The following is a 24,232-nucleotide window of genomic DNA, read 5'->3' as shown; positions in this document are numbered from 1 at the left end:
CGAGATGGGTATGAGAGAGCTCTCAACAAATGCTTACAACGAAGGGCATCCCAGACTGAAAACTGAACAGGATGAGAGGACACACAAGCATTTCCTTTTCCTGTCTCCATGTGACTCTGGAACGGTGGGCGGGGTGGGGTGGGGGGGACACAAGACGTTTAAAACCAGGACAACTCCAGAAGGAAAGGCCATTAGCTATTCCACTGCAATTCCCTTCAATGCTGTTTCCTTACAGAATTTAGAAACTGGAGAGAGCAGTGGTTTCCAAAGTCTCAAAGGCGTCCCTTCTTCAACTTCTTCTCATTTTCCCTTCCTGTCCCATAACTACAATTTATTTTTTTCATAATGTTTTTGGCTTTCCCCTTACCTCAGCTTTCAAGAAAAGTCATTTGAGACATTCCTCTCCAAGCCCCACTGGAGAGCCCCTCAGATGCTCACACTCCAGTCCCAGTTTCCGCCAGTCAGTCTCTCAGGAGGGCTCAGCGGCGGAGACCCCCAGAGTGAATCGCCGACCCGCGCGCGACTTACCGCTTCACGCAGCGGTAACGACGCGAGACCGGGAGAGCTGACGGCCCAGGCGGGCCGCGGCTCCTTTAAGAGCAGGCCCCTCCCCTCCCCCTCCCGGCGCGGCTGGCGGTCGGCGGCGGGCGCTACGGTGCTGACAAGATGGCGGCTGGCGGGGCTGTCTCTGCGACGCCCGAGTGCCGGCTTCTGCCCTACGCGCTACACAAGTGGAGCTCCTTCTCCTCCACCTACCTTCCTGAGTAAGTGCTTGGCCCTGGGCTCGGGCTGCCCTACTCCTCGGCGTAAGCACGGCTGGGCCAGGGGGGCTGTGGAGGGCAACCGCGTCGAGAGGCCCAGGCGGGGCCTGGTGAGGGGGACGCGCGGCCTCCGGAGTCTCAGTCCAGCAGCCGAGAGCGTTGCCCGCCCCCGCCTCCGGGAGGGGTTAGGATCCAGAGTGCGAGATTCGGGTGGAAGGGCAAGGTGTGTGGCGGGGCCGAGGCGCCTAGGACAACGGGGAGCCAGGTGATGCGGCGGCCGGGTTTGGGGGTTGAGGAGGGCTTGGGGGCGGGCGGCTCATGAAGGTGGAGCAGGAGTTGGGGCTTTCGGGACCGGACGGCGGGCAAACTGGTGAGGATGTCTAAGGGCGTCCGAGGTGGTGGGAGACGGGGGATGGTTAAGTCGATTGCTGCCGGTACAAAGTGTAAAGCTGAGAAGAGTGACTGTTCCTGGGGGGGGGGGGGGGTCATTAAAAGCGATTAGCTCCAGGGGGGTGGTAAAAGTCACCGACGGCTGAAGAGTTGTGGAACCTATCTGTGCAAGTGGGGAGACGTTGTAGGATTTGCGGAGGGTATCTTTTCCGGCTGGTAGTTCTGAAAAAGAGAGTGGGCAGGAGGGACATTACAGAGGAGTTCCTCTGTATGATGGCTCAGAGCATGGATTTATGTAGACCCAGACCAGTTTCCCAGCCCAGAAACTCAGATATAGACAGAAAAGTATGACTTTAATGAATTTGACTTCCAACACTCGTTTGGTCTGGATCCCCAATTTAGGTGTTGAAAAGAGTTCCAGTGCGTTACAGAAAAACCGTGCGTTTTTCTGTAGCAGATTGCTTCTGAAATGCTGACAGTACTTTCATTCAGTATTGGCTTATGTCTGAGAGAAGGAGCAGATCGAACTCCGCTTTTACATACTGATAGAGATGGCTTAGTAAAGTTTTAAGATCTATGCAGACCCTGAAGAAAAGTGCTAGCTGTCCCCCGGACCGTCATTTTACAAGTCCAGGAATGATTTTATGAACAAAACAAGTTACAAATAATATATTTTTGTTACTGAACAAAGTGACTAGATATGTGACGCATACTCACACGTCTTCCACCTATATTTCAAAAAGTCTTCACATTTTCTCCAATCTGATTTCTCTGGTCAAATCAGTCAGATCTAAAATTGGAGCTGTGACTAGGAGAATCTAACTCTCTTGACTGCCGGCCCATTGTCCTATTCTCCAGGTCAAGGGTTGGCAATCAGGCCTTCAGTAGGATGTGGTTCAGTGAGGGGTGCCAGGTGACCTGTGACCTAATCTGGCCTGTGTGGCCTGTTGATGGCTGCTGTATGGCTGTGTCCGTGATTGATGCTGGCATCCAGCTTTTAATGTGAGAGTGAACCAGGTAAACATTCTAGCCCTCAGCTGGAGTTGAAATGTGGCCCTAGGTACTTGACTTCTGATTTTCAGGGCTTAACAAATTGAGTCTGAAGGTAATCAGAATTTTCCTATACCCAGGTTAGGATCACAGATAGTTGGGAACTGGAAGGGCATTGTTTGATCTAATAACTCTGGAGATACTTTCCTGGTCTTAAGTTAGACTACTTCCAGGGTTTCACTCCTTAAATTTCTGTCGTAGGGGTGAGACTTGGATATCACAAGTCCCATCTGAGTTATGAATAAAAAAGAAAGAGTACATTTCAAGCAGGAAATGATTTAGTGGGATGGCAACTTTACTTTTTTTTTAACATCTTTATCGGAATATAATTGCTTTACAATGTTGTGTTAGTTTCTGCTGTATAACAAACTGAATCAGCTATATGTATACATGTATCCCCATATCTCCTCCCTCTTGCGTCTCCCTCCCACCCTCCCTATCCCACCCCTCTAGGTGGTCACAAAGCACCGAACTGATCTCCCTGTGCTATGTGGCTGCTTCCCACTAGCTATCTATTTTACATTTGGTAGTGTATACGTGTCAGTGCTACTCTCTCACTTCGTCCCAGCTTACCCTTCCCCCTCCCAGTGTCCTCCATTGACAGATGAATAGATAAAGAAGAGGTGGCACATATATACAGTGGAATATCACTTGGCCATAAAAAGAAACGAAATTGAGTTATTTGTAGTGAGGTGGATGGACCTAGAGTCTGTCATACAGAGTGGAGTAAGTCAGAAAGAGAAAAACAAATACCATATGCTAACATATATATGGAATCTAAAAAAAAAAAAAAGGTTCTGATGAACATAGGGGCAGGACAGGAATAAAGAGGCAGCTTTACTTTGACTTATGTCTCGTTATCCTGGCGCTAGATTTGAAGTGGGCAGCATTCTAGTTTTGGAGTTAGAAGGCAGCCATTTGAAATAGGAGAAATCTGTTGTTACGGTTTTCTCAAATATATTTGTAAACTAGTATTTAGTGCATATTTAACTCTCAAACACTTTCATATACAGTGTTTTTAGTCTTTATAATATTCTGTTGACTTATCCAGTATAGTTTTTATTTTAAAGCACTAAACTATTATAATAGAGGAGTAATCTGAACTTTTTCTTTGAAGGAGTATAGTTGAGTATTATGGAGCTTGAGTTTGAGAGTTTTGTGTCTGCTGGATTGGTGTGTGCCATGCCTGGACTTCTAATTGCAAGTAAGGATGGCACTGAACTTCTATTAGCAAGTGAGGATGTTATAACTTTGTATAATAGGAAGTGTGAGAAAGGGATTGACTTTACTTACTTTTGCCCTAAAATCCTAACAGCAATTGCTGTATCTTTACTGGCAGTGACAGTCATGTTAAAGTACTTTTTTTTTTTTTTTTAATTTATTTTTGGCTGCATTGGGTCTTTGTTGCTGCGCGCGGGCTTTCTCTAGTTGAGCCGAGCGGGGGCTATGCTTCTTTGCGGTGCGCGGGCTTCTCGTTGCAGTGGCTTCTCTTGCTGTGGAGCACGGGCTTTAGGCGCGCGGGCTTCAGTAGTTGTGGCACAAGGGCCTAGTTGCTCCACAGCATGTGGGATCTTCCAGGACCAGGGATCGAACCAGTGTCCCCAGCATTGGCAGGCGGATTCTTAACCACTGCGCCACCAGGGAAGTCCTTAAAGTACTTCATAAACAGGCGTAATTTTAAGTAAAGCCTTTTGTTGAAATTGTCTACAGAATAGCAAATATTTATTGATTACAAGTCACTGATCAAGGCATTTTGAGGGGATAATAATAAAGCAGTAACAACAATGGGAGACATTTATAATGTGCCTTCCATTTGCTAGGCTCTCTTATGAACACTTAAGTGTATTATCTCATTTAATTCTCAAAACAATTATATGAGGGATCTTCATTTTCCAGCTGAAGAGACAGGGAGATGTTAAAACTTGCCTCAGGTCACCCTGCTGGATGGAATCAGGATTTGAACCCAAGTAGTCTGACTCCAGATTCTGTGGTCTTAACTGTAGAGCTGATCTGCTTCTGCACAAAGGTAGAGACAAGAATTCAGAGATTTGAAAGAGTTCTTGTGTTAAAGGCACTTACATTTTAGTTGTGAAAGACATGAAGTAATGAAAAAAAGAAAAATTCGGATCTCTATTTTTCTCTCCTGCAGACTTAAAAAACGTTTTCCTTCTCTCAAAGTCAGAAAAGAACATTTTCCCTTCTAACCCTTTTAGATTTATTTGGACTTTAAAACTGTTAAAGCAGATCAAGTTATAGATAACACATTTTTATTTTGAAACTAATGAAGTGGCCTTTTATTTTTCAGTGTGGTTAAAAAAGTTTGCTTGTATTTTACTTTTTTCTGAAGTTTACAATTAATTTGGGAATTAAGAGAAATGTGTCTATTTAAATGATGATTAATTCTTAGAATTACATGCACACTTATATGTAAAAATATTTTTTAAACTGCTAATCTGTATACTCAAATGTTTATTGCTCTAGCTAATAGTGATACTAACTACAGTTTATGGAGCAACTACTGTGTGCAAGATGATTTTTGTATATAGTTCTACCTAATCCTTACAACAAACCTGCAAGATAGGTATTGTATCTATTTTGTATACGAGGAAACTGAGGTCCATATAGGTTAAGTAACTTACCCAAGGTCATTTAGTTTTCAGGAGGCTTGGCAAGTTCTTGGACTTAAAAACTCTTGCGTGTGCCTCTAGTAACAACCACTGCTTGAGTACCTTCTGTTTGTCAGGCACCATGCTTAGGACTTAGATTGTGTTCTTTTGATTTCATATTTATAAAAACTCTGTGATAAATATTATCATTCATTTTTACAGCTAGGGAAACTGAGGTTCAGAGAGGTAAGTTAAATTGTCCAGGTCTAAGAGTTGAAAGGGTAGGAGATAGGTCTCTGATCTTGGACCTCCTGACTTCTGTTATCAAAGAAGAATACTGCTGCTTCAGTATTTTACATGGCTGTAATATGTTCCTAATTGGGAATACAGATAAAAAGTGCTATAAGGTGAGAATGGAGAGAGGGAAAGATATTTAGATATATTTTATCTCGACATTTAAGGTTTTAATGTATTAATATAAAAATTGGGAGGACCTTTGAAAGTATATTTACACATTAGGTAATTTTATTGTTGTAGAATGATCCTTCTTTTGTTTACATGTTAGTGAAAGACTTCATTAGTTTAGATAGTAAAATTGGATGCATTTTTAAGTGTTTACCTTTTTCCTGTTAGTCTACTTTATTACTTAAAATCAGACATTAATTAAAACTGTACCTTTGTGAATATGTGGTTCATGGTTCAGAGTAAAAGTGATATAATTTGACAAGTAGGTTAGGAGGTGAACCTATTTCAACTATTTTAAAATTCCACATTTAAAAGTGAATATATATTTTTTCTAATTGCCAAAAACACCCCATCCTAAGTTACTTGAGGAATATTTGCAAAATATAGACCCACAGAAGCAAATTTAAATTACCCTTAATCCCACCACCAAAAGATAACTAATCAGCCTGTGATATATATCATTCCAGATATTCTGTTGTGTCTATATCTATTTTCCAATTTGATATTGTCCTGTTTGCTGTTCTGTATTCTTTTTCCTTCTTAATATATGATAAATATTTCCTCATGGTATTAAATATTTTTCTATATTATCATTTGTTCTGGATACATTATAATCCATATAATGATTTTATGGCATTTTATTTAATCGGCCCCCTATTTTGGGACATTTAGTCTTTCTGGGTTTGTTTTGTTTTTGCTGTTCTTCGGCCATTAGAACAACATGGAGTAAAAGTGATACAATTTGACAAGTATACTAATGTCTCATTAGTATTGAGACATTCTGCCTTACAGAAACAAATCTTGAACTCATTTATGATGAGTTCTGAGATGCTGAATTGTTGGATTAAAAGTATCAATTTATTTTCCTACTGTCTGTGTAGGGAACTCTGTTTCTATGTACCCTGGGTTTACTTTGGTATTATCCTAGTAATTCGGGATTAAGAATGTGGTTTTGGTCAGATAGGTCCTTAGGGATGTCTGGAGAGTGCTTACATAATTAAAAAGTGACATTGTTCCTTATCATTTCTTTTCCTCCCCCTCCCCATTTTAGCTTTTAAATGGGTTTTTATTTTATTAATCACATACATTTGAAAAATAGAACACATTTGTGAGATTTATTATTTATTTGGTGTATAGACAGTGATTACTATGCATATGAATTTGAGGATTTTTACAATCCCAAAGACATCTGAAACCCAGAAGTTGTGAGTCACTAGTTTCACTAGTTGGAGGTATTCAACGCCCTGGAGACTGGAGACTGTCATTCTGTTTCTTTCTTCCCTTTTTTCCCTTTCCCTAAACTAAGGTTAGTACTGGCCTGGCTTGGGAACCTTACTGGCCAGTGAAAGTTCTAAGACTGGTATTTTCAGTCTGATGATATTAGAACTTTAGGAAAATAAAGATACCCGGGATAGAGGAAGAGCTTGAGGTGGGTCTAGGACTGGAGATTGAATCTGTGGAGCTGGCTCCTAGGATTGGATCTTTGTGAACTTTACCAAGTTATGATTCTTCTCTGAGTATCATCACTTTCCTTCTGTGTAGAAATACTTTTTATCTTGATCATATGTTGGGAGGTTTAGTATTATGTTTAATTTTTCTTCTTTTTTTTTTTGGCAGATAGGCAGATAGCTCTATTATTTGCATCAACTTTTTTTTGAGACTGATACAGGGACTGTGTGATGTTCTGCCATTGATAAGATGCATTTCAGCTGTTTGTGGTGATCTGACTTTGCTATATGTCAGTCATTCAGAAGTCGTCTTTGGAAATATGAGAGATTTTCTAGATTTTAATTTTAGAGATGTAGCTATTAGCACCTAAGAATGGTTTTCTTTGTATTTACTCTGTTTGGGATTTCTGGCACCTCTCAAATTTATAGCATGACTCCCATCAGTTCTGAAAAAATTTTGATAGTCTTCAAATATTCTTTCTACACCCTTCTTTTTCTTCTTTCCTCTCTGACTTCAATTAAATCCATACTCTACCTTTTGTCCTGTCCCATATGTCCTTTATGCTTTTTTCTGTCTTTTTTTTATCATTTTTTTTCTCTCCTTATTTCATTCTGGATAGGCTTTACTTGCCTGTGTTCCAGTTCACTGATTCTCTATTCTGGTATGTCCAGTCAGCTTTTAATCCCATCTTTTTTATTCTTGGGTTCAACTATTTTTTAGTGCTAGACTTTTCATTTGATTTTCTCTCTCTCTTTTTAAAAATAGATTCTAATTCTCTAGTGAAAATCTCCACATTGTGACATCAATCAAGCTGCTAATAAAAAATCTGTGTCTGAAAACTGCAATATCTGGATCTCTTGTAGGTCTATTTCTCTTGTCTTTTATCACACATTTTATCTTGGTGTGTCTGGTAATCATAATTATTATTATTATCACTATTACCATTATTTTGGGGAGTAACTTCTTCTGAATACCACACATTATATTTAGAATTTTAGATACAGTTACAAATTACAGTTAGTTGCCTAATGTTGTAGCATTTCTCTAGAGAGGATTCACCCATCTTCTGGCAGGCAGATAAAATAGAGGCAGATCACCTCACCAGTCAGGAACTGAGCTGACTTGAGGCCGAGTTTTGGGTTTTGTGAACATCTAGTTTGCACAACTTTGGTAGCCCTCCAGGGAACCCAACTGAGAGACTAGGTGTTTCTAGGGCCTCTCCTATTTTGCCTTTCCAGCAGCATGAGACTCCTAAAAGGAGGAGCTCCTTGCTTTCAGTTGCTTACTGCTGGCTTTTTAGCCTCTTGCTTTTTGCAGTTTAAGAATCGACAGATGCTTTAAGAGGAAAATCAGTATGCAGTGTCAGGTTTGTTCTTCTGTACCTACCTTTTCTATAGGATCTTAACCCCTCAGGTCTTGGATGTCATGGCAAGACCCAGATACCAAGTTTTGTCCCCCTACCCCCTTGAAATTGCCAAAAGCTCTGCTGACTTTTCTGACCTTTAGTAGCTTTTTTTTCCTGGCCTCTCAGCTCCTTTCCTGTGCCATTAAAGAAATAGGTGGAACGTCCTGAGAGGGAAAGCTGCCCAGAATGTGGGGCTCCCTTTAACAAGTTCTTTGGCATCTCAAATCCTTACTGCCTCAGAAAGTCTCTGATACCTTAAGAACTTTTTTTTTTCTATTTTAAACAGCTTTTCTAGTAAGAGGTAATGTGTTGGTCTGCTGCAGGCTATTCTGTCAAATCGCAGAAAACGCAGAAATCTTTCTGTGTTTAGTTCTTATGAAATAGACTTATATTTTCTAGGCTTATGAATTCCTCATGGTTATGTTAATGTACTATCCTAACACTTGGGCCCCAGATTTTTTTGCGCAGTGTTTTCCTTCATTTTGCCGTTTGACACCTTAACTGCTTATTCCTAATATCTGATGGGAAAAATTAGGGACTATGAATAACATTATTTGTTAGCAATTGTTTTAAATACTAACTGACTAAAATGAGATTTATTCTTGGTTTTATTGATGATTCATAATTCTCTTTTGAGACTTGTTTATGAGGTCCAGAAATTGAGTTTTATCTTTGTCATAGTATATAGTTATTTTCCCCTCCAATAATGTGATTTTTATATTATTTACCTTTTTTTTTTTTTTAGAACTTGCATGGGAATATTTATGTGAAGGCATTGTTCAGAAGGAAGATACTTGGGTGTAATGTAAATTTTTTGGTTTGTAAATACTGTTAGTATTTAATACTTTTAAAATATCCTTATATTTCTTCAATATGACTGGTATTTATTATAGTTATCACCTATGTACTTGTTAAGGCATGTTGGTTTGTATAAATATAAATGTTAAGTTATTTTAAGCATCCTTGAGTATGTCCCCTTTCCCCTTCCTCTCATTGTCCCCTTTCTTCCCTTTTGATCTAAGTAGTTTGATCAGAAGAGCCCTAAAACCTAATTCCTACTTATTCTTCAACTATCAGCTAGAATGTCACTCACAGCAAAGTCTGACTTACCCCTGTCCCACCAAAGAAGTCTGGCACCCCTTCCCCACCCCTACAGTTAAATGCTTTCATACAAATGTATACCCTTCTCATATATCACTTTATATAGTTTATAATTATGAATTTATTTGTATAATTGTTTGCTTAATAGCTGTCCCCCCCAGCTAGACCACAAGCTCCATAAGGACTATGAAAATTTCCCCCCTCATCATTGTAGTCCAGCATAGTGTTTATTAAATGCATACATGAGTTAATTAAGCATTTAGACTACTTTTCTTCTTTTAATAGAGTTTTGTTCTTGAGTTAGATGGAGTCATATACTGGCCATGTTAAAAATATTAAAATATTTAGTTTTAATAATAAGTTTTAAATCCGTGCCATAAACTTTCATGGTTTTCATTGTTTTTAGCAATTTCAGAGAATATTTTAAGTGAAATTGGTTATCTTGGGGTGGGGATATTGCATTTGGAAGAACTTGGAAGAGAAAGCTTCTTATCTATCTTGCTATTTTAAAAAGTTTTTATTATTAAGGTTATTTATATTATTATGGGCAGTTTTTCTAATGAGACCTCGAGAACTTTAAAGCTTAGTTTATTACAGAATCTGATTTGGCTAATAGCTTTTAATAGTTTTAGAGTATATTGCCAATATTTTGATTAATTTTAGGATAAGGATCATTTCCTCCAATTCCTTAAATATAAGTATTTAATAGAAAATAGGAAAAGTAATATAAAAAGTTAGTTGACTTTTTAACATAGTAATGTTTTTGGTTTGTTAATTTGCATCCCATGCATTCAGCTACTTAAAAAGTGTAGTTCATTGGTTTTTAGTATGTTCATGGATATGTGCAACCATCACTGCAGTCAATTTTAGAACATTTTCATAATCTCAAAAAGAAACTATACCCTTTGTTATGATCTGCTTACTTTCTTATCCCTGAGCAACCACTGATTTACTTTCTGTCTCTATAGATTCTGGACATTTCATATAAATGAAGTCATAGAATATGTAATCTTTGTGATTGGCTCCTTTCATTTAGCATAGTGTTCTTAAGGTTCATTTATGTTGTAGCATTTAGCAATACTACATCCTTTTTATGGCAGGTAATATTCTATAATATGGGTATACCACATTTTTATCCATTCATTAGTAGATGGGCATCTAGGTTGTATCCCCTTTTTTGGCTGCTGTAAACATTTGTGTACAAGTTTTTCGTGTGGTTATATGTTTTCATATCTTTTGGGTAAATGCCTAGGAGTGGAATTTCTGGGTCATACAGTAATTCTTTGTTTAACTGTTTAAGGAACTGTCAGGCTGTTCTTGGTTGATTTCCCCCCCCCCCCCCTCTGTTATTGAGGTAGTGTCAAACTGATTAGTGCATATGAATTGAAGCCCTGTAAGGAAAGTGACCACCTGGAATTAGATAGCAAATCACTTGACTTCAAGTCTTTTACTTTGAGAACTTTCTGTGACAGTTGAGCTAGTCTTTTATCTTCTTTTATTTTTGTTCAGAATGCATGTATATGGACTGGCTCCATGTCTTCATCTTTTAAGTTATTTACCTGCCTATCAGTGTACATACTTACATGGAGACATACATACATTCACACATACTTTGGTAAGTAGTTCATGGTGGGGATGTTAGTTGAAAGTTGGTATTTTTTTTTCTAAAATTTATATAGTTAACATGTGAAATATTGACTGGAAGATATTTATGAAACTTGTTTATGAATTCTTTCCTTAAACAAACTGAGGCATAGATTTTAAAAGAGCTGAAAATAGCTTCAAGTATGACAGAATAGTTTCTTCTACAATTTAGAATTTTAGATGATTAGAAAATTCACATATCTAGGTCTGAAAGTTTAAGTCTTGACATCTATCATCTCCATTTTCTACAACCTAAAATGCTACTGTGGGTGACAGGTTAAAGAAAACTTTGTTTTTTATTTTTATTGCTACATTGTGGTATTTGAGTCACAATTATGGCTTTTCACATTTTTGGCTATCTGTGCCATAAACAAATGATTGGGTGCCTCTAACTCCTGAATAATAGCCAAGCCTATTTGAAGTTATGAGAGAGAATTTCTGGTGATGAACTATCTGTACCTATAATAGTACAATAGAAGGTAGGAAAAGCTAAGTTCAGGTGAGTGATAACAGCAGTAAATGCTACAGAAATTAGAGGTGAGATTCAGAGAATGGAGCTTCTACTGTTGGCATGGGCTTGAGGAGAGACTTCTTGGAAGAGGTAAATGAGCTATGATTTCCTTTGTGTACAGATCTAATTTATTTTACCATTCTTCGTGTTTCTTGAACTCAGGAATTTATCTTTACCCTTGTGCATATTCAACAACTCCTATTTGGGAAATTGGGTTAACATTTGGCATTTGTTGAGTTAGTGTAGCATATCAGAACCAGGAAGATGCTTGGAGGTAGACTTTTCCCAGACAGTATACAGGGCAGTTGATACAGGCTGGATCATTGGTCAGGCACTTCTTCCTTATATATTATATATGTGGACTGGTGTCCCTGCCCATTTTTCTCTCCAGAATCACCAGTTTGTAGTGCTTTAAGTAAATCTTTTTCTTTTTATTCAGGTTTGTTTCATATATACAGTTACAAAAGATACTGTTTATTGAAGGTGGCTTGGCTGATGGTGTTCCAAAGTCACTTGCTATATTCTATTCCCCTCTGAACAGCTAACATTTATCCTACCCATTATTTGACAGTGAACTCCTCCCCTCTATTATTTATACTTTTATGATTTTTGCATATTAGGAGAAATAAACATTAACTTATCAGTGTACATTTAGGAGACTTGCCGCTCCCTATTGCAGAAATTTAAGTGTAATGAAAACAGAACTCTTTGAATTTTATTTTATTCTTTTGAGGAAATTTAGTAAGATATTATGAATTTTTTACGGTATTCTAACCTGCTTTTCCAGGGCGTTTAGGGCAGTGATTATGTTTATATTTATCCAAAATGTAATGCATGAATTGCAAATTAATCCTCTAGCAAGTATCTAATACTATTGATAGAAATGTTACTATTGCCATTAGATTTACTAGATTTAATAGAACAATGTTTTTGAGATGTCCTTGAATTATGATGGGCTGTTAGGCTGCTATTAAAAAGTAAGTTTGGGCTTCCCTGGTGGCACAGTGGTTGAGAGTCCGCCTGCCGATGCAGGGGACACGGGTTCGTGTCCCGGTCCGGGAAGATCCCACATGCTGCGGAGCGGCTGGGCCCGTGAGCCATGGCCGCTGAGCCTGCGCGTCCGGAGCCTGTGCTCTGCAACGGGAGAGGCCACAACAGTGAGAGGCCCGCGTACCACAAAAAAAAAAAAAAAAGTAAGTTTTAGAATATTTTTTAATTATGTAGAGAAAATCTTCCAGATATAATAGCATATAAAAGACCCACAGATCAAAAAAAACCCACAATGCCTTATTAAATGGGTTGCTCTGATTTACCTTTAAACACACACACCCACCCCCTTTTGTATGCTTATGCATATAGAAAAAACTGCAAAGAAATTTACTAAAGTCTTAACAGTGATTATCTTTGGGATGTAGTAATTGTGTTGATTTCTATTTTTTAATGCCTTTTCTCTGGACATTGCCCAAAGTTTTAAATTTTATTTTATTTTAACAAATTAATACATTTAAACAACAACAAAAAAAGTAGAGGTAGTGTGTGAGTGTATGTGATTTGCTTGTTCGTTTATAAACACAAATTAAAGGATCTTAACCCCATGTTAGTGAGTTTGAATTTTATTTTTTGAAAGTGAGGAGCCATCAAATAATTTTAAGTGGAAAAGTGATGTGACTAAAGTCAGTGGTTTAAAATTTAAACACTCTTGATAAACAACAAGGTCCTACTGTATAGCACAGGGAACTATATTCAGTATCCTGTGATAAACCATAATGGAAGAGAATATGAAAAAGAATATATATATGTATAGCTGAGTTACTTTACAGCAGAAATTAAACACAACATTGTAAATCAACTATACTTCAATTAAACTAAAAAAAAAATTTTTTTTTTTTTTTTGCGGTACGCGGGCCTCTCACTGTTGTGGCCTCTCCCGTTGCGGAGCACAGACTCCAGACGCGCAGGCTCAGCGGCCATGGCTCACGGGCCCAGCCACTCCGCGGCATGTGGGATCTTCCCGGACCGGGGCACGAACCCATGTCCCCTGCATCGGCAGGCGGACTCTCAACCACTGCGCCACCAGGGAAGCCCTTTTTAAACATTCTTAAGAGCCAATAATTTCCATTTTTAGTATTTAATTTTGAGCAGCAGTCTTCAAATTGGGGCATGCTTATCCCTGGGAGTTCATGTACACTTTCCAAGGGATACATAGGTAAAAATAGTTTTGAAGGATTCGATTTCCTGATCTATTGTTATTGTGTATTCTCTCTTAAAAATTGATCAGCCTGAGAACTTGCAGGTGGTTTAGGCCCTTGCTACTCAAAAGTGTGGCCCACTCACCAGCAGGATTGCCTTTACTAGTTGCTTGTTAGAAATGCAGAATCTCAGACCCACCCCAGACCTACTGAGTCATAATCTGCATTTTTAACAAGAACTCCAGGTGATTTGCCTGCACTTTGAAGACTTCTAGCTGTCCCATATCCTATTTCATGATTGCAAAAGAGGCATGCCTCTCATCTATTCCATGGAGTGTAAAAATCTTCAGAGTGCCAAAGGACTGTTATAAAAGTTGATATTGAAATTGAGAAAGTGAATGACTGGAAAAACAAAAATCCTCTTGTAAAATAGGTGGCTCTCAAGTTCTTTTTTATTTATTTTTTTGGCCACACCACACGGCATGTGGGATCCCAGTTCCCCAACCAGGGATTGAGCCTGTGCCTCTTGCATTGGAAGCACGGAGTCTTAAGCACGGAGTCTTAACCACTGGACCACCAGGGATGTCCTCAATTCTTTCTTTTTAAAGAAAACAGAAGGAAGACGTAATCAACTTGTCTGTTGATAGATCATAAAAAGTAATTTTTAATGAAAGCTCATTTTGTTATTTTTTTTTTTTTTTTTTTGCGGTACGCGGGCCTCTCACTGTTGTGGTCGCTCCCGTTGCGGAGCACAGGCTCCAACGCGCAGGCTCAGCGGCCATGGCTCACGGGCCCAGCCGCTCCGCGGCATGTGGGATCTTCCCGGACCGGGGCACAAACCCGTGTCCCCTGCATCGGCAGGCGGACTGTCAACCACTGCGCCACCAGGGAAGCCCTATGTGATTTTTTGACATATAATTCAGAAGGTAGTCAAAAAATAAATAGTACTAGCAGAAATTCCTTCTGTTCCCATGTATTTGTATAAGCAAGGTTTTCAATGCATACATCTATAAAAACAGATATAGACTTGATGCTGAATCTCATTTTTATTCTAACAGTGATATTCATCTGTATATACATGAAATAATTGTAAAAAACAGAAAAAATCCTGCCCATATCTTTGAGAATCACTATTAATACCATTTTGCTCCATATTTAATCATTATATGTCGAAGTGCATAATATGTTTATATTGTTTTGGTCAATAGTGTACTTCTAATAGCATCCAAAAGAAATTTCTTAACTTTCTTGATCAAAGCCAAAAAAGTTTAATTTTAATTTATACTTTTTTTCCAGAGAGGTCATATAGAGTGAAATATAAAAGACCCTGCAGCATAAAAGAATTACTACATTAGTTAAAATTCTGTAGGGAAAGTTTAAGGAAAAGCAAGAATAATATAAATTTTTGACTGTATGGGAAGAAGCTGTACTTTTAAAAAATAGATGATGTTTTTATTCTGTTGGTACTGTTGAAAGAACAAACGTAATAGCTTTATTTAAAATGACAGTATTTAGAGTACACCGGAAAATACAAGTTTTATAATCATTATAAGCTATGAAAAATTTTGCTTGCCAACTTAAAAATGGTAAGAATATGCATAGATTTTCAAAATTATTTTAGGGAATATTTGAGCAAAAAACTTGAGTACCATTAACTGACAGCAGTAGATCCCAATCTTGTTTGCACATTCAGATTATTTGGGGAGCTTTAAAAAATCCTGAGGCCCCCAGGTCATAAAACAATCTATTCTTTTGGGCCTAGGCCCAAGATACTAGACTTACGATGAAGCTCCCACAAAAATGGTAATTTTTCTATAGTTATGTACATACACATCTGTTTTTTTTCAGTAATTACATACATACACATAGCAAGTGATCTGAAATCTAGAACAAAAGGAAAAAGATAAGGAAAATAGTTAAAATTTGAGACGTGGAGGTTAGCCTTGATCCAGAAGGTCCACTTGCTCATTTTCACAACACATGGCTTAGTGAGAAAGTGATGGTTTTTAATCAGGATGCAGGACTTGGTTAGTGGGACTCAGGCTGGATTTCAGCTTTTTCTCCTCAGTGGGATCTTGTGCAAAGTACAACGTGATACAGCAGTCCAGCACCTCTACCTAATAAGTCTAGAAAGATACCAGAAGAAATAGAGAAGAAATTAAAAAAAAGAAAGGAAAAAATTTCTGAGCTCAAGAAGGGTTCAAGTCATTCATTAGTTTGAAAAGGCCTACTAAATGTGAAGAGACTAAGAAAAGTACCCACAAGTAATATACATTCTGATGTAGGAACTTGGTGCTAGAGAAGCTGCTTGCATGCATACATCAGCTGGGCTTTGGGGGAGCCGTGTATACTCTAGGAGTAGGATGCTAGAGAAGCATCTGTACTGTAGAAACTGAGAGCTGGAGAAAGCTACATGTGCTGAGGGAGTCTTTTGGGCAAGGATACCTGAACTAGGAAACAAAAACACCCCTCAGTTCATGAGGGAGGAAGCAAAGACACCCACTGTGTCCTGAGATGACTCTCCTGCCCCCCCTCTACTGACAAAACTTAACATTGTGCCAGCTGGCCAAGGAAAAATACTTAAAGAGCCCATATCCATTTCCAAGAAAAGGCAAAAAGAATGAGTTTAGAAGTGAGAGTGAGTAAATCCATAATTGGCACACCTATACTTCAGCTTTTGATACGATCTTTTAACTGTTGTTCTCAGCATTTCCTTTATTTTTAAGCAAGCTGCGTCTACTTAGTGTCTGAAGTTTTCTTCATTTAGATTACCTTATGATGCCCATTATTGTTTCAGTTGAATTAATGTTACTAGTAGGCTTTTGTATTTTCATTTTCCATTCTTATAAAATAATAGGAGAAACGCAATAAAATATTTGAAAGATTGTAAAAATGGACACTGAACTATAAAGATGGCAGTGCTTTGGAAACAAATGCTGGCTGGCATACGGGGCATGTCGGCATGCGTTATATCGGCTGGCACAATAGCTTGAACTATTGGTTGGATCAACTGATGAGCATTCTGAATTTGATAAAGGAAAGACAGAGCTCTAAGCATATAAGATACAAAAGTGTGGGTCATCTGAAAATTAAATGAGGAAAGTTGAGTATCACTTGTAATAAACTTGTTTTCAAAGTTAATACCAGCAAACTGCTCACATTCTATATAATAATTTTATAAAGTCAGAACAGCATTCTAATTCAAATTCTGTGCTACAGTGGTCTGTAATGAGACTTGCCATATGATGTCTTACTAATCCTTGAGGAAAGCATAAAAACCAGTCAGTTCTGAACCTTGTTCAATTATTAATTATGTTATAGTTGTTAATTTATTTGTGAATTTTACATGAACAGACATACGTAGAACTGAATTTTTAAAAGACTGGCATACAATTACAGCAGTATTAATCAGTGACGGACTTTGAAAAAGTTCTAGAGATACAGAGATGTCAGGAGAAATTTTACTCTAAAGTTGGCACAAAAACAAGGTAGGCAAGTTTTTTTGGAGGGTGGTATCCATTGTAGTAATATTTGGCCTATAATATTTTTGAATTTTTTTAATAGTTTTAAGATTAGTATAAAATATTTTTATAAAGTTCAGATCCTGTGGATTCTCTCTGAGGAACAGAGTTTGAAAAATGCTTTGCCATAGGACTTAGGCCTTGGTCAAAGTTAACCTGTTATGAGGATAAGGGGAGAATTCTCACAAAATTAAGTTTTGGATTAGTTAATATTGGTTTGACCTCTGACCATTAGTACAGTTTAAATCACTGCATTAAGCTGGGGGGGGAAGTTAGATCTGGTACAAAGGAAAACATGAAGAAAATTGAAATAGTGTAGTATAGAGAGAACAGTGAACAAGGACAGGAGATTGGGGCTCTAATCCCAGTTCTGTCATCAATTAATTGCTATTTTTGGATCAGTCATTAGTTTCTCTAGCCTTTTATTTATTTTCATACAAACCAAGAGGATCAGATGCTTAAGGTCTTTTTTGCACAGGATAGCATGGAGTATTACAGAATAGTTTTTAAAAATGAATGACACATGAAGTGACTCAAATTAAACTAAATTGTTGCCCAGCAAAGATACTTTGAGGACTTCATTTATCAGAAGATGATAGTGATTATTTCCATAAACTTATTTACATATAAATGAAACCTTTGAAGGTGCTTGCAAACAGTTTGATATCTTACATCTTTCTGATTCCTTTGTGGGTATATTGTTATTTTGTCTGAGATTTGAAGAGTGTGCATATTAAGCAGCAGTAAACCTTTCCCAGATCATGTCCAACTTTAATAGTCTTTGCTTTATGTAGAAAGGGGCCGTTCTTAGTTTTGAAATGTATTCTGAAGGTGCTAATGTTTAATTTCAGAAACGATTGATGAGTCAGCCTTCTCAGATATTCAGCAAATGAGAACTATTTTTATATGAATGTCTCAGCAAATTTTTTTGTTTTGGGGGGGTGGGTGCAGACACCAAACCACATTTGCTAGCTTTCCAAGTTGATTTTTGGCCAGTGAGAGTTTCCTAGTTTACCATTCTTCCATATAGGAATGTTTGTTTATTGTGTTCCTGTTCTCTTTTCCCCCATGGTTGCCGCAGTTCTTTGTGTAGAGCGTGTATGTAGGTATATGTTCCCTATGTGCTTTGAGTCCTTAGAGGTAACTACTATAGTCTCAGACATTTTCAAGTGCTTGGTAATAATAAGCAGAGTAGAGTTTTTCTGAGTGATGGTAAGCAGATGGCCTACCATTTACTAGATCATTGACATCCTATAATTCTCAACAATGACTCTTCAAAGTGTAGTGTAGGTATTAATTTATAAATGCACACTAAGGCCAATAAGAGTATAATAGCTTAATCAAGGTCATTTATGAAGTAAGCATTAGAACTGAGTTTAAAATCCACATCTTTATAAATTCAGTCATATTCTCTACATGACTGGAGCATATTAACAATGTGAGACAATTTTAGATCTCATTTAGACTTAAGGTAAATTTGTTGTCAATGAAAGTGAAATTATTATTATATGTCCAGGTTATACTTAGTGCTATAAAATTGATCTGTTTTCATTTTCTCCATCTTTTTATCTGTTAAAATGGGAGAGATCATTTTAGATTAGTTTTTTCTCTTATACTTTAGATCCTGTTCTCATTTTGTTCATTCAGTTAACTCTTCTTTCCTATATTATCAACCACTCAGTTCCTACCCCTGCCCATAATTCAGTGTCCATCAGACCAACTTTCACCAATCTTTTAAAAACTTTGTGTTAACCCCACGTCTCCCATCTGTCTGCTTCTCTACACAGCTAAACTTTGGTACGCAGGCCTCTCACTGTTGTGGCCTCTCCCTTTGCGGAGCACAGGCTCCAGACATGCAGGCTCAGCGGCCATGGCTCATGGGCCTAGCTGCTCCGCGGCATGTGGGATCTTCCCGGACTGGGGCACGAACCCATGTCCCCTGCATCGGCAGGCGGACTCTCAACCACTGCGCCACCAGGGAAGCCCTCAAAAAACCTTTCAGTGAACATTTCCCCAGCATACCCAGCAGTAGAGAAAAGTGAATTCTAATGTTCCCACCTTCAACAATTACCAACATTTTGCTTGCCTTTTTTTTTTTTTCTTCAGTCTCTTTCCACCACCTCTTTTTCTTTCTTCTGGTGTATTTTATGATAAATATGTTATGTCATTTAATTCTTAAATATTTTGGTATGCATTAAAAAGAGGACATTATGTTAGTTATTGATTGCTCCCAAACAAAGTACCACAAACTTAGCAGCTTCAAACAATACATTTATTATTTCATAGTTTATAGGGTCAAGATTTCAGTAATAGCTTAGATGAACCCTCTGCTTCAGGTTTCTTATATGGCTCCTAAGTCAAAGTGTTGACCAGGGTTGGGGTTTCATCTCTTATCTTGAGTGGGGAAGAATCTGTTTCCAAGTTTATGTGATTATTGGCAGAATTCATTTTCTTGAAAACAGTTGGCCAGAGGCTGCCTCTTTTCATTGCCATGTGGGCCTCCACAAAGTGGTGTTTTGCTTCATCAAAGCCAGCAAGGGAGAGAGTAGGAAGAGTATGCCAACAGATGAAAGTCACAGTTTTCTGTAGCCTAGTCCCAGAAATGATATCCCATTACTTTTGCTGTATATTCTGTTGGTTAGAAGCAAGTTACTAGGGATTACACAAGGGCATGGAATACCAGGAGGTAGGGGTCATTTGGGGCCATCTTTGAATTTCCCTGCTAGAGACAATTTTTCTTAGAACCACAATGCCTTTATTTTACCTAACACATTTAGCAATAGTTCTTTAGCAATAGTTCTTTAGTAATACCTAATACCTAGTCCATTTTCAGTTTTCTCTGTTAAAAAAATGCCTTCTTATAGTTTATCTGAATCAGGATCCAAACACTCATTGTAGCCCTTTAAAATTATTTTCATCAAGAATAGTCTTAACTATTCTTACTATTCTCCAACCATTTTTCTTTCATCCATTGATTTGTTGAAGAAACCAGGTCGTTTGTTCTGAAGAGACTCCCACATTCTGGGTATGTCCAGTTGCTTCTTTGTAGTAGCATTTGACTAATTCCTCTGTCATACTTTGTATTGATTGGGAGTTAATACGGAAAGACTTCTTTAGATTTTGGGTCATTTTTTTAAAGACTCTTCCCTAGGTGGTGCCACGTACTTTGTTTTTGTATCACTTCAAGAGACGCAAAGTCTGGGGGTGACAGCTTGATCCCTTTATGGTAGAGTTTCCCATCCACCTTTCATTAATGGTTTTAATCTCCAAAGATAACCATTGTTAGAATAAGCTAGTTCGTTAAAGTTACCAATATTGGATTTTTCTTGAGCCTGCCATTCCTTTCACATTTATTAGCTGGAATTTTTTTTGTATAGAATTCTCCTTCATTCATTAGAGCTTTTTGGTTGCTCTGAAATAGTTTTATTGGAAAAGCAAGATAAATGCTTTATTCCTTTTAATGACCAATTTTCAAAGTAATGTGTTGATATATACCTCCAGGTGTCTGACTTTTTCTTTTTTAAAGAGAAAGCATTTATGAACCTTAGACTTTTTATGTATTCATTGTATTTTTAAAAATTTCAGTAGTCATTCTTTTTGGTGCCACATTGTTCCGTCTTTGGCAAATGGGAGCCCCTTCAGCCTTGCCACTCCTGTGTTCTTTGACATGACCTCATTAATCTTTGTTTTCTTGCTTTTTGGTATGGCAAGGTATCCTTTGTTTATCATGCCCTGATGAGGGAATGATGTTTACAGTTCACAACTGGAAACTAGGAATGCTTGTATTTACTGGATTGTCATTTCTTTTAGACCCTTTTAGGGGACATAGCTAGGAAATAAATATTTTTTTAAGAAAAATATCTTGAGTTCATACTGCTATTTCCAGTTCAAATTTGATTTATGGGATGGATTGTAACTTCCATAATTTTACAGTTCTATTATTTTTTCCTATGTCATCTTTACTATGTTGAGTCTTTCAGTCCATGAATATGATATATCTTTCCATTTATTTAGGTTGTCTTTAATTTCTTTCATTGGCATTTTGTAACTTTTAGGGCAGAGAGCCTCCTTACATGTTTTGCTATATTTATATTTATTTCCTTTGAAACCATTGTAAATGGTTTTGTGGTTTTAATTTTGGGTTCCACTTATTTATTGTTAGGATGTAGAAATGGAATTGACTGTTATTGATCTTGTATCCTGTGACATTGCTGAACTCAAGTTCTGGGAAGTTTTTTCTGTTTGTTGTTTGTTTGTTTTTGGTAAATTCCTTGGGGTTTTCCATGTGACAAATTATGCCATCTGCAAATATGGACAGTTTCATTTTTTCTTTTCTGAAAGTTGTATTTCTATTTAGTTCAATTGTTAGGTTTTACTTTTTTTTTCTTTTTTTTCTGGATTTTGAATTGATATATAGGGGATGTGTTCTCAGTGTCAAGTTGTAATGGATTTACATGTGTTTTCTTCTAGTACTTATGTTTTTGTACTTTATATTTAATTTTCTGATCCATTTGAAATTTAATCTGATATACAAGAGTGAGGTATAAATTTAATCATGTTTCCAAATGGCTGTCCAGGTATTTCAACATCACTTATTATGAATTTCATGTTTTCCCCACTGACTTGTGGTGCTACCTTGCTCATTTATTGACTTTTATGAACTTTTATTTTGATAATTTCTCTTTTGTTCCCAAATGTCTATTTATGTATAAAATCCTCCACTGTTTTAATCATAAAGACTTCATAATCTGCTTTAACATCTTGTAGGGTCTAGTCCTCCCTTGTTGCTCTTTTGTTCTTTTTCAGGGTTTTGGGGCTGGCTTAATTTTTTATATAAACTTTATTAACTATGTGAATTATATCACCCTTTAAAAAATTTTTTATTAGAGTATAGTTGATTTACAATGTTGTGTTAGTTTCAGGTGTACAGCAACGGGAATCAGGTATACATATATCACCTCTTTTTTTTTTTTAAGATTCTTTTGGCCATTACTTGTTCGTTATCTATTTTATATATAGTAGTGTGTGTATGTCAATCCCAGTCTCCCAATTTATCCCTCCCCCCACTTATCCCCTAGTAACCGTTTGTTTTCTACATCTGTGACTCTACTTTTGTTTTGTAAATAAGTTCATTTGTACCCTTTTTTTTAGATTCCACATATAAGTTTTATCATATGATATTTTTTTTCTGTGTCTGACTTACTTCACTCAGTATGACAGTGTCTGGGTCCATCCATGTTGATGCAAACGGCATTATTTTGTTCTTTTTTATGGCTGAGTCATAATTCCATTGTATATGTGTACCACATCTTCTTTATCCATTCGGCTGTTGATGGACATTTAGGTTGCTTTCATGTCCTGGCTACTGTAAATAATGTTGCAGTGAACTTTGGGGTGCATGTATCTTTTCGAATTATGGTTTTCTCTGGGTATATGCCCAAGAGTGGGATTGCTGGGTCATATGGTAGTTCTATTTTTAGTTTTTTAAGGAACCTCCATACTGTTGTGGCTGTACCAATTTACATTCCCACCAACAGTGTAGAAGAGTTCCCTTTTCTCCACAACCTCTCCAGCATTTATTGTTTGTAGAGTTTTTGATGATGGCCATTTTGACTGGTATGAGGTGATAACCTCATTGTAGTTTTGATTTGTATTTCTCTACTGTTTAGTGATGATGGGCATCTTTTCATGTGCTTTTTGGCCATGTGTTTGTCTTCTTTGGAGAAATGTCTATTTAGATCTTCTGCCCATTTTTTGATTGGGTTATTTGGGTTTTTTTTTTTATATCGAGCTGCATGAATCACCTTTATTGTCTAGTTTCAGGGAAATACTTGTTCTTATTTTTGGGTATAATTAAATTATAAATTAATGTGGAGAGAATTGACATCCTTATGATGATGAGTCTTCCTGTATAGGGACATACTATGCCTTTGAGTTTATTTTAGGCTTACTTATGTGCCGTTTAGGATCGTTTAAAATTTTTCTTCATAGGTTTTACACACTTCATTTTTAAGTTTATGCCTAGTATTTTATTTTGTTCCTGTTGTAAGTGGGGTCTTTTCTTCCATTATGTCTTCTAACTGCTTTTTGCTTTTAAGTTTGAAGGCTCTGTATTTTAACTTGATATATTTCTTTCAAACTAAATTTATAGTATTTTTTTTCCCATTGATTCTTTGGTGTTATCTAGATAATGTAATTTTATCTGCAAACAAGTAATTTTTCATTTTCCTTTCTAATATGTATGCTGTAATCACTTTGCCTCTTTTTTACTAAGTTATAGACTTTTAGTTTTTAGAGCAGTTTTAGATTTACATAAATATGAAGCAGATAGTACAGAGAGTTCCCATATACTCACCAGCAGTCTTTACTATTATTAATTATATAACTAATATTATGATTACATACTATATTATTACAATTGATAAACCAACTTTGATACATTATTATTACTATAGTCCATAGTTTTTTCAGATTTTGTTAGTTTTTACCTAATGTGCTTTTTCTGTTCCAGGATCTCATCCAGCATTGTATTTAATTGTCATGTCTCCCAGGCTCCTCTTGGCTGTGACAATTTCTCAGACTTTGTTTTTGATGACTTTTATAGTTTGAGGAGGACTGGTCAGGTGTATTGCAGGGTGCCTCTCTCGGAGTTTGTGTGATTTTTCTTTTTTCCCCTCCTGATTAAGATGGGTGTTTTGGGAGAAAAATCAAAGAGATAAAGTGCCATTTTCATCACTTTATGTACATAACTATTATCATGAGTTTTCACTATTGATTTTGACTTTGATTACCTAGTCGAGATAGTGTTTGTCAAGTTTCTCTACTGAAAAGTTATTTCTTTTTCTTCTTTCCATACTGTACTCTTTGGAAGGAAATTACTATGTGTAACCCACTGTAGAGCCCACACATAGAGTGGGGAATTACGCTCTCCTCCTTTAGGGTAGAATACCTATGTAATTTATTCAGAATGCTGCGTGGGAGCTTAGTCTGCCATTTATTAATTTATTCAGTAAGTTATATCAATTTGGACTTCATGTATACTTATTTTGTCCTTTGGGTTATAATCTAATACTAGTTTATTTTGTTGCTGAAATTGTTCCAGATTTGGCTCTTGTGCCCCCCCCTTTTTTTTTTTTTTTT

The 24,232-nt window shown here is 37.1% G+C and overlaps 1 protein-coding gene across 5 annotated transcripts in view; it reads left to right on the top strand.

Annotated features, from left to right (window-relative positions):
* Nucleotides 1-649: 649 nt before the first annotated feature.
* MKLN1 (muskelin 1) overlaps nt 650-24,232 on the top strand; it is a 178,216-nt gene continuing 154,633 nt past the window's right edge. For 2 of the 5 annotated variants that reach the window (XM_024737953.1, XM_024737950.1), the window contains exon 1: nt 650-764. In XM_024737953.1, the coding sequence (XP_024593721.1) occupies nt 667-764 (98 nt within the window). In that variant the 5' untranslated portion in view covers nt 650-666. Of the gene's footprint in view, nt 765-8,871; nt 8,957-24,232 lie in introns of those variants that run through there. The other 3 variants (XM_024737951.1, XM_024737949.1, XM_024737952.1) reach the window with 3 other exon arrangements.

The sequence above is a fragment of the Neophocaena asiaeorientalis genome, unplaced genomic scaffold (assembly GCF_003031525.2).
Source record: "Neophocaena asiaeorientalis asiaeorientalis breed wild unplaced genomic scaffold, Neophocaena_asiaeorientalis_V1.1 scaffold364, whole genome shotgun sequence".
In the NCBI taxonomy this organism is placed as follows: Eukaryota; Metazoa; Chordata; class Mammalia; order Artiodactyla; family Phocoenidae; genus Neophocaena; species Neophocaena asiaeorientalis.
This window is presented reverse-complemented; position numbering and strand designations above follow the sequence as displayed.